This window comes from Oncorhynchus mykiss, chromosome 16, assembly GCF_013265735.2.
Source record: "Oncorhynchus mykiss isolate Arlee chromosome 16, USDA_OmykA_1.1, whole genome shotgun sequence".
Lineage (NCBI taxonomy): Eukaryota > Metazoa > Chordata > Actinopteri > Salmoniformes > Salmonidae > Oncorhynchus > Oncorhynchus mykiss.
In genome coordinates this window covers 24,295,650-24,307,805 of record NC_048580.1, presented here as the reverse complement: position 1 = coordinate 24,307,805, position 12,156 = coordinate 24,295,650, and the positions used below count along the sequence as shown (strand labels likewise).

The window sequence follows — 12,156 nt, the reverse complement described above, 5'->3', positions numbered from 1 at the left end:
CTCAAGTCTGAATATCTCAATATGTAAATACACATATACTTTACATATGTCTGAAATGAACATGGCACAGGAGCCACTTTTCATAGCACGACCGCCACTTACAAAATAGCACCGACCCAAACGGCAGCGACTTTTATTCTCTCAAGCATATCTTTGCAACTCATTTCCAGCCCTCACAGCGTGACTCTTACTTCTCTGAAGCTTGCACAAAGTACGCCTATCCAACACTGACTAGCTACTGTTCTCTGTGACTAAGAAATGACCTGTTTTCACATGCATCCCAAAACTCCCAAGAGAGAGAGGGAGGGAGAGACTGTAACGATTCAAAAAGGGAGGAAAGTGGAAGGGCACATGGGAGGAGGGGGAGGGGGGGGGGGGGGGGGGGGGGGGGGGGGAATAGGGGGTAGAAGGAATCCGAGGAGAATGTTTGGGGCGGGCTGGGTTGTCATCATCAGGTATTTTTGGTATTGTCGAGTCAGCGCTTGCAGGTTTTTCCCTGCAATGCAGAAGCACCCTGCTGATTAATTAATACCCACTTCAGACAAGGCCTACCTAGAACCATCTGTATACTCCAGCACCACCTGCCACACATTTGCATCCACATTAGGGATGGAAGAACACATTGTGCTACGTAAAGGTGGAAATTGCATAGAATGTAATAGAATAAAGTCAATTTGAGTTGAATAGAATTTGGATAGAATAGAATAGGAATAGAATAAAAATACAATAGAGTTGGAATAGAATCGAAATCCAGAGATTGTGGTGGATGCCGATATGCATTTATTAAGGGTTAATACATTTTCTTCAGAGAGAATTTATGAGCCTAGGTAACACGTTTGTTAAATCACAAGAAGGTTACCCGTTCAAGCTACGATTTGTACTTTCGGTCGTTCTTTGTAGTATCACCAAGTGGTTCACATGTAATCCAAGATGTGGCGTTGAATGTGCAAATATGCTAATTCCTAATGCTATAGACATTTTCACTAATTGCAGTTTTGCATCACCAATTGTTGTTAGTATTTTATTCAACATTTATTGTACACATGCATATTCATGCTCTTATTATACATATTGCGTCGGTATACCCATTCCAGGTTTCTGTCTAAGAGGGGCTTCATGTTAAAGGGGCCAGCTGCAGTGCAAGTGAATGATGAAACAAAGAGAATGTGTAGAGTTGTTGCACACTTGTAAGGGTCCATATAAGGACATACATAAGATGATGCATATGTCAAACTATTACGAAGTCTGGTAAAGAAGCTAGGCAAATGGACATATTTAAATTAAAAAGTACTACAATTAGGTGTTCAAATCCTGCCGTGCCCTTCAGCAATTGAACTTGTTGAATGAACATCAGGCCTTCACTGCCTTGTACAGAATATAGAAAATCTATGAAAGTGACTTTAGACAGAAGTGTCTGCTCAGCAAGACATAGGAGTAGTCTCAGCAGGAAACATAGGAGTAGTTTCAGCCAGAAAACAGTAGTAGTCTCAACAAGAAACATAGGAGTAGTCTCAGCCAGAAAGTAGTAGTAGTCTCAGCAAGAAACATAGGAGTAGTCTCAGCAAGAAAGTAGTAGTAGTCTCAGCAAGAATGTAGGAGTAGTCTCAACAAGAAACATAGGAGTAGTCTCAGCAAGAAAGTAGTAACAGTCTCAGCAAGAAAAGTAGTAGTAGTCTCAACAAGAAACATAGGAGTAGTCTCAGCCAGAAAGCAGTAGTAGTCTCAACAAGAAAGTAGTAGTCTCAACAAGAAACATAGGAGTAGTCTCAACAAGAAACATAGGAGTAGTCTCAACAAGAAACATAGGAGTAGTCTCAACAAGAAAGTAGTAGTAGTCTCAACAAGAAACATATGAGTAGTCTCAACAAGAAACATAGGAGTAGTCTCAGCCAGAAAGCAGTAGTGGTCTCAACAAGAAACATAGGAGTAGTCTCAGCAAGAAACATAGAAGTAGTCTCAGCAAGAAACATAGGAGTAGTCTCAACAAGAAACATAGGAGTAGACTCAACAAGAAACATAGGAGTAGTCTCAACAAGAAAGTAGTAGTAGTCTCAACAAGAAACATAGGAGTAGTCTCAACAAGAAACATAGGAGTAGTCTCAGCCAGAAAGCAGTAGTGATCTCAACAAGAAACATAGGAGTAGTCTCAGCCAGAAAGCAGTAGTGGTCTCAACAAGAAACATAGGAGTAGTCTCAGCCAGAAAGCAGTAGTGGTCTCAACAAGAAACATAGGAGTAGTCTCAGCAAGAAACATAGGAGTAGTCTCAGAAAGAAAGTAGTAGTAGTCTCAGCAAGAAACATAGGAGTAGTCTCAGCAAGAAATATAGGACTAGTGTTCTCTTTCTCACTCAGCAGTTAGGCTGCACTGAGGCTTACTCTACTGTAATGTACTGTACCTTCTGGTTGAGCTGACTGATGCTCTGTCTAACCTCTTCCGACTCCAGAAGCAAAGTGGCGTTCACCTGCCTCGTATCTGTGGAGGAAGAAACAGAAGAAGACAAATATCTCTTAGGCTCATAAAACAAGGAATAGGGTTCATTTGTTGTTTGGTGTGATTGATATGTTGAGTGGCTGTGTGTGATTGATTGATTTACAATACTGGAGTGTGCTAGCGAATATAATAAAAGTGTACACTTCATCTATGGCATTGATACGTATATGTTTCCCCTTGCATCTGTGTCTGGTGTTAGCTAGTTCATGGCTAGCTTTAGTAACTCAAAAGGCTATTTTACATGGGAATCAGAATGACTGTTCGGGATCTTTAAGACAAAACTGTAACTTGGCCACTCAGGAACATTCACTGTCTTCTTGGTAAGCAACTCCAGTGTAGATTTGGCCTTGTGTTTTAGGTTATTGTCCTGCTGAAAGGTATATTCATCCTCTCCCAGTCTCTGGTGTAAAGCAGACTGAAGGAGGTTTTTCTCAAGGATATTGTGCCTTGTTGCATACAAATGCACGTTTTGGGATATTTTTATTCTGTATATTTGTATTCTTCTTTTCATTTAGGTCATTATTGTGGAGTGACTACAATGTTGTTGATCCATCCTTAGTTTTTTACCATCACAGGCATTGAACGCTAACTGTTTTAAAACCACCAATGCTAGCATAACTAAGCAGTTTCATTCCTACAGCTCAGTTCAGAAGGACGACTATCTTTGATGTGTCCGGGTGGTTTAATATATAAACTCTGCAGTGACAACAAGCTCAGTCCGATGATGCTGTGACACACCGCCCCAGACCATGACGGACCCTCCACTTCCAAATCGATCCCGCTCCAGAGTACAGGCCTCGGTGTAACGCTCATTCTTTCGGCGATAAACGTGAATCCGACCATCACCCCTGGTGAGACAAAAACGCGACTTGTCAGTGAAGAGCACTTTTTGCCAGTCTTGTCTGGTCCAGCGATGGTGGTTTTGTGCCCATAGGCGTCGTTGTTGCCGGTGATGTCTGGTGAGGACTTGCCTTACAACAGGCCTACAAACCCTCAGTCCAGCCTCTCTCAGGCTATTGTGGACAGTCTGAGCACTGATGGAGGGATTGTGCGTTCCTGGTGTAACTCGGGCAGTTGTTGTTGTCATTCTGTACCTGTCCCGCAGGTGTGATGTTCGGATGTACCGATCCTGTGCAGGTGTTGTTACACGTGGTCTGCCACTGTGAGGATGTCCGCAGGAAACAGCTGATTTTTAATGGAATATCTACATAGACGTATTATCAGCAACCATCACTCCAGTGTTCCAATGTCACGTTGCGTTAGCTAATCCAAGTTTATAATTTTAAAAGGAAAAAGAAAACCTAAACCCTTTTGCAATTATGTTAGCACCGTTGAAAACTGTTGTTCTGATTAAATAAGCAATAAAACGGGCCTTCTTTAGACTAGTTGAGCATCAGTCTTTGTGGGTTCGATTACAGGCTCAAAATGGCCAGGCACAAAGAACTGTCTTCTGAAACACGTCAGTCTATTCTTGTTCTGAGAAATGAAGGCTATTCCATGCCAAGAAAGTACTATTTAATGAAGCTGCCAGTTGAGGACTTGTGAGGCGTCTGTTTCTCAAACTAGACACTCTAATGTACTTGTCCTCTTGCTCAGTTGTGCACCGGGGCCGCCCACTCCTCTTTCTATTTTGGTTCGAGTCAGTTTGCGCTGTTCTGTGAAGGGAGAAGTACACAGCGTTGTACGAGATCTTCAGTTGTAGTTCAGTTGTAGTCTTCAGTTATGTGATTTGTTAAGCCCGAACTAATTTAGGCTTGCCTAAACAAAGGGCCTGAATCCATAACACTTATGCAACTATATTTTAGTTATGGATTTTTGATTTATAAAAACAATATATACATTTTTAACTTTGACAGAGTATTTTGTGTATTTTTTTGACAAAAAAATGACAAATCCATTTCAATCCTACTTTGTAACACAATAATATGTAAGGCACTGTATGTAAGTTGAAAACATTGTATGTTAATAGCACATTTTCGCTTACATTTTCTCAAGTTGGAGCTAGGTTTGGACCAACTAGTAATTTTTAGTTCAGGTAACACTTGGAAAAACACTTGTTTTTTACTTAGGTCCTGGAAGATATCTAGGTTCCCATTCCTTATAATTGTACTGAATGATGTGATGCCTTTCTGCGTCCATTGTTTAAACCTGCTGTCCTGAGTTGCAGAGATGAAGCTGGGGTCGTATGCGGGCCAACTCAGCAGTTTGATCTCTCTGTCTAAATTATTTTGCTTAACTACCCTAAACCATGTCTTCAGAGATAAATGAATCCACTGATTTTGTCTATTGTATATTTATTTTACCATGTCCTTGTTTCCCAAAACTGACTGTATGGGTATCTCTGTTAAAGTAGTCCCAATATCTTTCCATTTGGATTCGTATTCTGAATTGTACCAACACAACAGAGGTCTCAATTGGGCTGACACATAATAATCTTTTAGGTTTGGTAAGGCCATACCCCCACAGTGTTTTGGTAACTGTAATGTTGTATATCTAGTTCTTGGTCTCTTACTGTTCCAGATAAACCTTGATATCCGTTTATCCCGTTCCCTAAACTGTTTAGGTGGGATTTCTATGGGCAGTGATTGGAACAAGTACAGTAACCTCGGCAGGATGTTAATTTTGATTGTTTAAATTCTACTACTAAGATCTAAGGGAAGTGAATTCCACCTGTCCAGGTTATCATATATTTTCTTTTTGATGTGATCGTAATTCATGCAATAAAGTTTGGGTGTATCTTTTGGTAGATATACTCCAAGATATTTAATGGATGAAGAGGTCCAGTGGAAGTTATACCTACTCTTCAGCTCTTCCTGTGGGGTATAATTATATACTAGGGCTTGGGTCTTGTGTACGTTAAGCACACACCCTGAATATGTTCCAAATGTTTGTAAAACATCCATCAATCTAGGTACACTTGAGCCTGGGTCTTTAAGGAATAACAACGTCATCAGCATACATGCATATCTTATGTTCACTGACTCTTATTGTTATTCCCTCTAAGGTTGGGTCCTGTCTTATTGCCTGTGCTAATGGTTCTAGGTACAAGGAGAAGAGCGTGGGTGAAAGATTACAGCATTGTCTTGCCCCTCGCTCTAATTTTATCGTTCGTGTCAAATGTCCATTTATCTTTATTCTAGCGGTCGGACATGAATACAGTGTTTTGATGCACTGTATCACTTCTTTATTGAAACCAAATCTTTCCATAACTTGGAATGGGTAATCCCATCCCACTAAATCAAATGCTTTTTCTGCATCTAGGCTGATTAATATTGCACTTGTCTTATTCTGAGTAATGGGGTCCATGACATGCAGTGTTCTCCTTATATTGTCCTGTGTCTGCCTATTTTGTATGAAACCAGTTTGATCTCCGTCAATCAATTCTGGGATTATGTTCTCCATTCTTTTGGCTATTATTGATGCATATACTTTATAATCTGTGTTAAGAATTGCGATCGGTCTATATGAACTGCATTCTTTCTTATCTTTACCCTCTTTTGGGATTACTGATATGATGGCCTCTCTCCATGACGGTGGGAGACCCCCCTCCCTCAGAGTCCAGTTAAAACAGGCCTTAAGTAGAGGTGCTAATTGTTCTCTGAAGGTCTTGAACCATTCTGAAGGGAAGCCATCAGTGCCTGGAGACTTGTTAACTTTTTGTTGAGATATTGCTTTTTTAATTTCTTCAGTGGATATTTCTAAAGTTAGTCTATCATTTTGCTCTGTCCCAATTGAGGGGAGATCAAGTGAGTTCAAAAAGTGCTCTATTGTCGGTGCATCTGCCTTCTCTGATTGCTTGTACAGATTTGTGTAATATGATTCAAATGCATTCTGTATTTCATCTAATTTGCATGTGATCTTTTTTGTTTTGGGGGCTGTCACGGCTGGCTGTAGGACTGGACCAAGGTGCAGCATGGTAAGTGTACATTTTCGCTTTATTAAAAAATAACGCTGACAAAACGAAGAACAAAAACCAAACCGTGAAGCTTTGGGCTATGTGCCCTGAACAAAGACAGTTAACTTCCCACAAAACAGGCGGGGGCAAAGGGTACCTAAGTATGGTTCTCAATCAGAGGCAACGATAGACAGCTGCCTCTGATTGAGAACCACACCCGGCCAAACACATAGAAAATTATAGAACATAGACTGCCCACCCAAATCACACCCTGACCAAACCAAAATAGAGACATAAAACGCTCTCTACGGTCAGGGCCTGACAGTACCCCCCCGCACTCCGGCTGCAAAACCTGAACCTATAGGGGAGGGTCTGGGTGGGCATTTCTCCGCGGTGGCGGCTCTGGCGAGGGACGTAGACCCCGCTCCACCTCTGGCTCGGCCCACTTAGGTGGCGCCTCTAGAGCGGGGACCCTTGCCACCGACCCCGGACTGGGGACCCTTGTGGCGGGCCCCGGGCAGGAGGGAGACTCTGGCAGCTCCGGACAGGAGGGAGACTCTGGCAGCTCCGGACAGGAGGGAGACTCTGGCAGCTCCGGACAGGAGGGAGACTCTGGCAGCTCCGGACAGGAGGGAGACTCTGGCAGCTCTGGACAGGAGGGAGGCACAGGACTCACCGGGCTGGGAAGACACACAGGAGACCTGGCTCTGGGAGCAGGCACAGGACTCACCGGGCTGGGGAGACATCCAGGAGACCTCTTCCTTGGCCGAGGCACCGGATACACTGGGCCGTGAAGGCGTACTGGTGGTCTCGAGCGCAGAGCTGGTCCCACCCGTTCTGGCTGGATGCCAGCTTCCACCCGGCAAATGCGGGATGCTGGCACCGAGCACACCGGCCTGTGAATGCTCCGCCTCGACACCGTGAGCGTCACCCCATAGCACGGGGCCTGACCAGTCCCATGGTAAGCACTGGGAGTTGGCTCAGGTCTGCTTCCTGACTCTGCCACACTCCCCGTGTGCTCTCCCCCAAAAATATTTTTGGGGCTGCCTCTCAGGCTTCCTTGCCAGCCGTGTTCCCACATACCGCTGGTTCCTTTCTCCGGCTGCCTCTGCTCTCCTAGCTGCCTCCACCTGTTCCCATGAAAGGCGATCCCTTCCCGCCAGGATCTCCTCCCATGTGTAGACTCCCTTGCCGTCCAGAACGTCCTCCCATGTCCAGGAGTCCACTTTACCATGCTGCTTGGTCCGTTGGTGGTGGGAGCTGCCTCTGATTGAGAACCACACCCGGCCAAACACATAGAAATAGAAAATCATAGAACATAGACTGCCCACCCAAATCACACCCTGACCAAACCAAAATAGAGGCATAAAACGCTCTCTACGGTCAGGGCGTGACAGGGTCTTTTATTTTGAAAATGGTATTCTATGCTTGTTGTTTCCTGAGTTTCCATGCTAGTAATTTGGTTGCCTTTGCGCCTGCTTCATAATATTGTTGTTTCAGGAACCTAAGCTTTTTCTCTACTTCTTCTCTATAAATCTGGTCAATTTCCTGTTTTACCTTTTGAATCTCTCGTAATATAAGAGGTTCTTTGTATTGACTATGAGATCGTTTTAAGTTTCTTCCGGTTTCCTGTAATTTCAGCAGTTTCTGTGCTTTACTCTTTTTCTTGAGAGATGATGTGGCTTCTTCCCTCTAATAACCACCTTAGCTGCATCCCACAATATAGCAGGAGATACTTCCCCGTTATCATTATTCTCCAGATAGATGTTCAACTCTGTCTTTATTGATTCCTTGAATGCTGGATCATTCAGCATGCTTGTATTAAGTCTCCATATAGTATTTCTTGGTTTGCTATCAAGGTGTAGAGTTAGGTCAACTCTATTATGATCTGATAAGTCTCTCTGCCCAATCCAACAATCCTTAAGCCTGTGTATCTGCACTGTACATAAAAAAGTAGTCTAACCTGGAGTATTCAGTGTGGCAGACTGAGTAAAAAGTATATTCCTTATCGGACTTGTGGGTGTCACGCCATACATCGAGCAGTCCTAGATCCTGCAGTATCCTATTGATCTTTTTGGCAACTAGGCTCATTTTCCTGTTTTGGTTTGTGCTGTCCAATTTTGAGTTTAGAATTGTGTTAAAGTCCCCTCCACAGATAAAAGTGCCAGTGGTTTCCCGTAGAAGGCCATGTCACTCCCTGGGGGTGTGTATACATTAAACAATGTAACTTCCTTGTTATCCAGTTTACATTTAACACGTATAAATCTACCCTCCTTGTCTTTTATTTCTGACATAAACTCAAAATTAACTGAATTTGGGATCAAGATTGCAACTCCCCTTCTACCCATTTTGTAAGAAGTGTCCTGCCAGAATAGTATGTCAACTCTCTCCCGTTTCATCTTTGCTATTACCTTACTTCTCTTGATGGCACTCCCCAGTCTGTTTACATTGAGACTTATGACCTTAAATTCCCCATGATGCATCGATATAAATTTTAAAAAACTGTGAACCATATCTGTCTGCTTATCATGAACCTAAAAAAAAACGAAAAATCAAGAACGATAATAAAGTAAAACAAAGTGGGAAAATAGTTTGGTATTTGGACTCCCATGTCAGAGGACTGACTCTTGCCTCTGGGGTTTGAGGGGATGAGCCTGTCCGCAGGATGGGCCCCTCGCTCAGATATGAAAATGCGTGACGTAGTCACAAACAAGACCCGGTGGAACCGAAAATAATAAGGGCGCCTATATCGTCGCTTATACACATCGGTTAATTACAAGTGAGAACTATATCGGTCATGCTTGCATATCATGAATCCTCCCCTCGATATGCCCTTCTGTCGCCCCGTTGTCAATAAACATGTTATTAACGTGACGCTACTTAGTGTGTTCGTAAAGAACACATGCTTTTGGCTACTCACCCTTGTTCAGCATTAGGGGAAAATAGGGGATATATTTTACCTATTGTAATGTCAACCGTAACAAGCCCAAACTAGTTTTGATTGAATTACATTGCCCAATATGTCCTTTACTGCCTTGTCTCACCTCTGAAGACACCTGAGATGTCATTTCATTTCTCTAACTTATATTCTGCATATGGGACAGCATGATGTCTGCCCCAGTTTGAACCCCACGTTCACCTTCAAGCCATCTGGCTCCCCGGTGAGACTCCCGCAGCGGGTGCGGTCAGGGTGCGGTCAACGCAGGGTTTAAGACGGGTTTAGCGTTACCTTCACTGGGACGTCCCGTGGTGCTGGCCTTGGGCCCACTGTGCTCCATGTTGAAGAGGAACGTGCGACCATTGTCCTCGATGCCGTCGACAACCCTGGCAGGGAGGGGGGGGGGGCAACAGTAACAGTAGAGCCCCTTTCAATTATCAAATTATCATCCGTCGCCACACGACCCAAGGAGCCGCAATGGGAGCCCCACTGGCAGCTGCCCATGCAGGATTAACCTGAGTAGAGCTGAAACTCTCTGGGCCGGAGGACATCGGAGCCTTATGGGCCACATTACAGTATTGCCTTCATGTGGGGCTCACTAGACACCGTCCGATACATTATGAATATGGATGAAATTAGATAATCTTATTGCTTTACTAAAGTGGTTTGAGATCTGGTGAGATATTAAATGGGCTTTAAATGCTATTGGAGAAGCTTGTAAATGCAATCCCATATCATTACACAGTGTATACATTGCTATTTAGTTACAATTGCACTATGGAAATGTGGTTGAAGTTTAAATGTTTTACTGCAATTTGTCCAGTTTAGCCTTGGCGAATGACTCTTTACAAAACAAAATGACTATATCACAGTATCCACACTAGCACACTACTTAATACACTTTGCCAATGCTGTACATCACTTAATATTACCTAGTGCACAAGTTTGGATATTCAGACAGCGATAAAGTGAAAGTCCAACAAAACTTGGGCCTCTGTGTGTGTGGTTTACCTTGGACTGAGGTCCGGCGGTACAAAATAGCTGACAGTGGGAATCAGCAGCTTGGAGGGCTTGCGGCCCTGACTCCCTGCCCCCAACTCCCCTGAGGTAGGGGGACTAGCAGGGGCTGCCACTGGGACACTGTGCTCCTTTTTCGGCAGCGGCTGTGGGGAAGACAGGCTGTGGCCCCGGGGTAGGCCTCCCCGGCTCAGGTTGGGCGAACGGCAGCGCCGCAGGGCATTGAACTGCCTTAGCTCGTCACCCAGCAGGTTGCCCAGGGAGGTGCGGCGCACGGGGCTGCTCAGGCTGGGCAAGAGGAGGTTTGCGCGGCGGGTGCGGGACGCTGGTGATAGGTGGTAGTACTCATCTGAGTCGTCATGGAGACCTCCTTTTGTCTCAATGATGGACGGGAGCTTGTGCTCTGTGGAACCTCGGCGGTTCTGGGCGGCAGGGGAAAAAAATAAAATGTATCAATTTCTCATATTTATTTCACCCTTATTTGAGCAGGGTTCATTAGAATACAAAATTGATTTAAAAAATATATATATATTTTGCAAAGGGGGGGAAATAAGACTGTTGCTTATTGGATAAGTCTAGAAAGTCCCTTCGCTGTTTTAGTCCATTTTCTTTCGTTTCACACCTAATGAACATGCTGAGAACATGTTCTCATTTACATAGGGATGAGTGGAATTGAATAAACCAATTGGAAGCTGGGGATTATATGATATGATTCAAGTTCTTTATATTGAATTCATATGTAGTTTTATCAAGCTACGGGTGGATAGGAGAAATTGCAAGGTTGATGCTGTTGCTGAATCTTTATATGATAAAACAAAAACATGTGACACTGAAGGAGAATTCAATTGGGCAAGCGAGGTGTCAAAAAAACATTAGCCATACCTACATTCATAAGCCCATAAGGCTTATTATTAACAGAGATATTGACCCAGTTAGCGATCTGACTCCAGGGAGTGAACCGTTTTCTCTGCTCCAAATGAGTTCCAACCTTCAGGGGAAGTCCTGGGTCTTATTCATTAGGGCATAATGGGAAACATTTCAAAACGTGAAACAAAAAATGTGTCCAAGTAGTCCCTCTCTGTTCCAGTCTGCTTTCTTCCATTTGGTGCCTAATGAACCTGACCATGGCGACGGGCTGGCGCTAACCCCTACAGAGAAGTTATAGCAACATGACCCAGATTTTTTTTTTACAAATCCAAACACACTTCAGAAAACGTGCAATACAATTTTGCCCACGAATGCAATTCTATTACAATCATCAAGTCATGACAGAAACCCATGTTATACAGATCCAGTTGAAGTCGGAAGTTTACATACTCCTTAGCCAAATACATTTTAAACTCAGTGTTTCACAATTCCTGACATTTAATCCTAGTAATAATTCCCTGTTTAGGTCAGTTAGGATCACCACTTTATTTTAAGAATGTGAAATGTCAGAATAATAGTAGAGAGAATTATTTCTTTCAGCTTTTATTTCTTTCATCACATTCCCAGTGGGTCAGAAGTTTACATACACTCAATTAGTATTTGGCAGCATTGCCTTTAAATGGTTTAACTTGGGTAGCCTTCCACAAGCTTCCCACAATAAGTTGGGTGGATTTTGGCCCATTCCTCCTGGCAGAGCTGGTGTAACTGAGTCAGGTTTGTAAGGCCTTGCTGGCACACGCTTTTTCATTTCTGCCCACAAATTTTCTATAGGATTGAGGTCAGTGTTTTGTGATGGCCACTCCAATACCTTGACTTTGTTGTACTTAAGACATTTTGCCACAACTTTGGAAGTATGCTTGGGGGTCATTGTCCATTTGGAAGACCCAT

At 43.5% G+C, this 12,156-nt stretch overlaps 2 protein-coding genes across 2 annotated transcripts in view; one reads left to right on the top strand and one right to left on the bottom strand.

Annotated features, from left to right (window-relative positions):
• LOC110491687 (zinc finger protein 91) overlaps nucleotides 1-6,528 on the top strand; it is a 33,073-nt gene extending 26,545 nt beyond the window's left edge. Inside the window, exon 7 of the mRNA XM_036946582.1 lies at nucleotides 6,386-6,528. Coding sequence (XP_036802477.1) covers nucleotides 6,386-6,411 — 26 coding nt within the window. The 3' untranslated portion in view covers nucleotides 6,412-6,528. The remainder of the gene's footprint in view (nucleotides 1-6,385) is intronic.
• The window catches only part of kcnh4b (potassium voltage-gated channel, subfamily H (eag-related), member 4b), a 69,457-nt gene that overhangs the window by 4,191 nt on the left and 53,110 nt on the right, over nucleotides 1-12,156 (bottom strand). The window contains exons 13-15 of the mRNA XM_021565316.2: nucleotides 10,336-10,763; nucleotides 9,616-9,710; nucleotides 2,397-2,473 (exon numbers count right to left, since the gene is read on the bottom strand). Coding sequence (XP_021420991.2) covers nucleotides 2,397-2,473; nucleotides 9,616-9,710; nucleotides 10,336-10,763 — 600 coding nt within the window. The remainder of the gene's footprint in view (nucleotides 1-2,396; nucleotides 2,474-9,615; nucleotides 9,711-10,335; nucleotides 10,764-12,156) is intronic.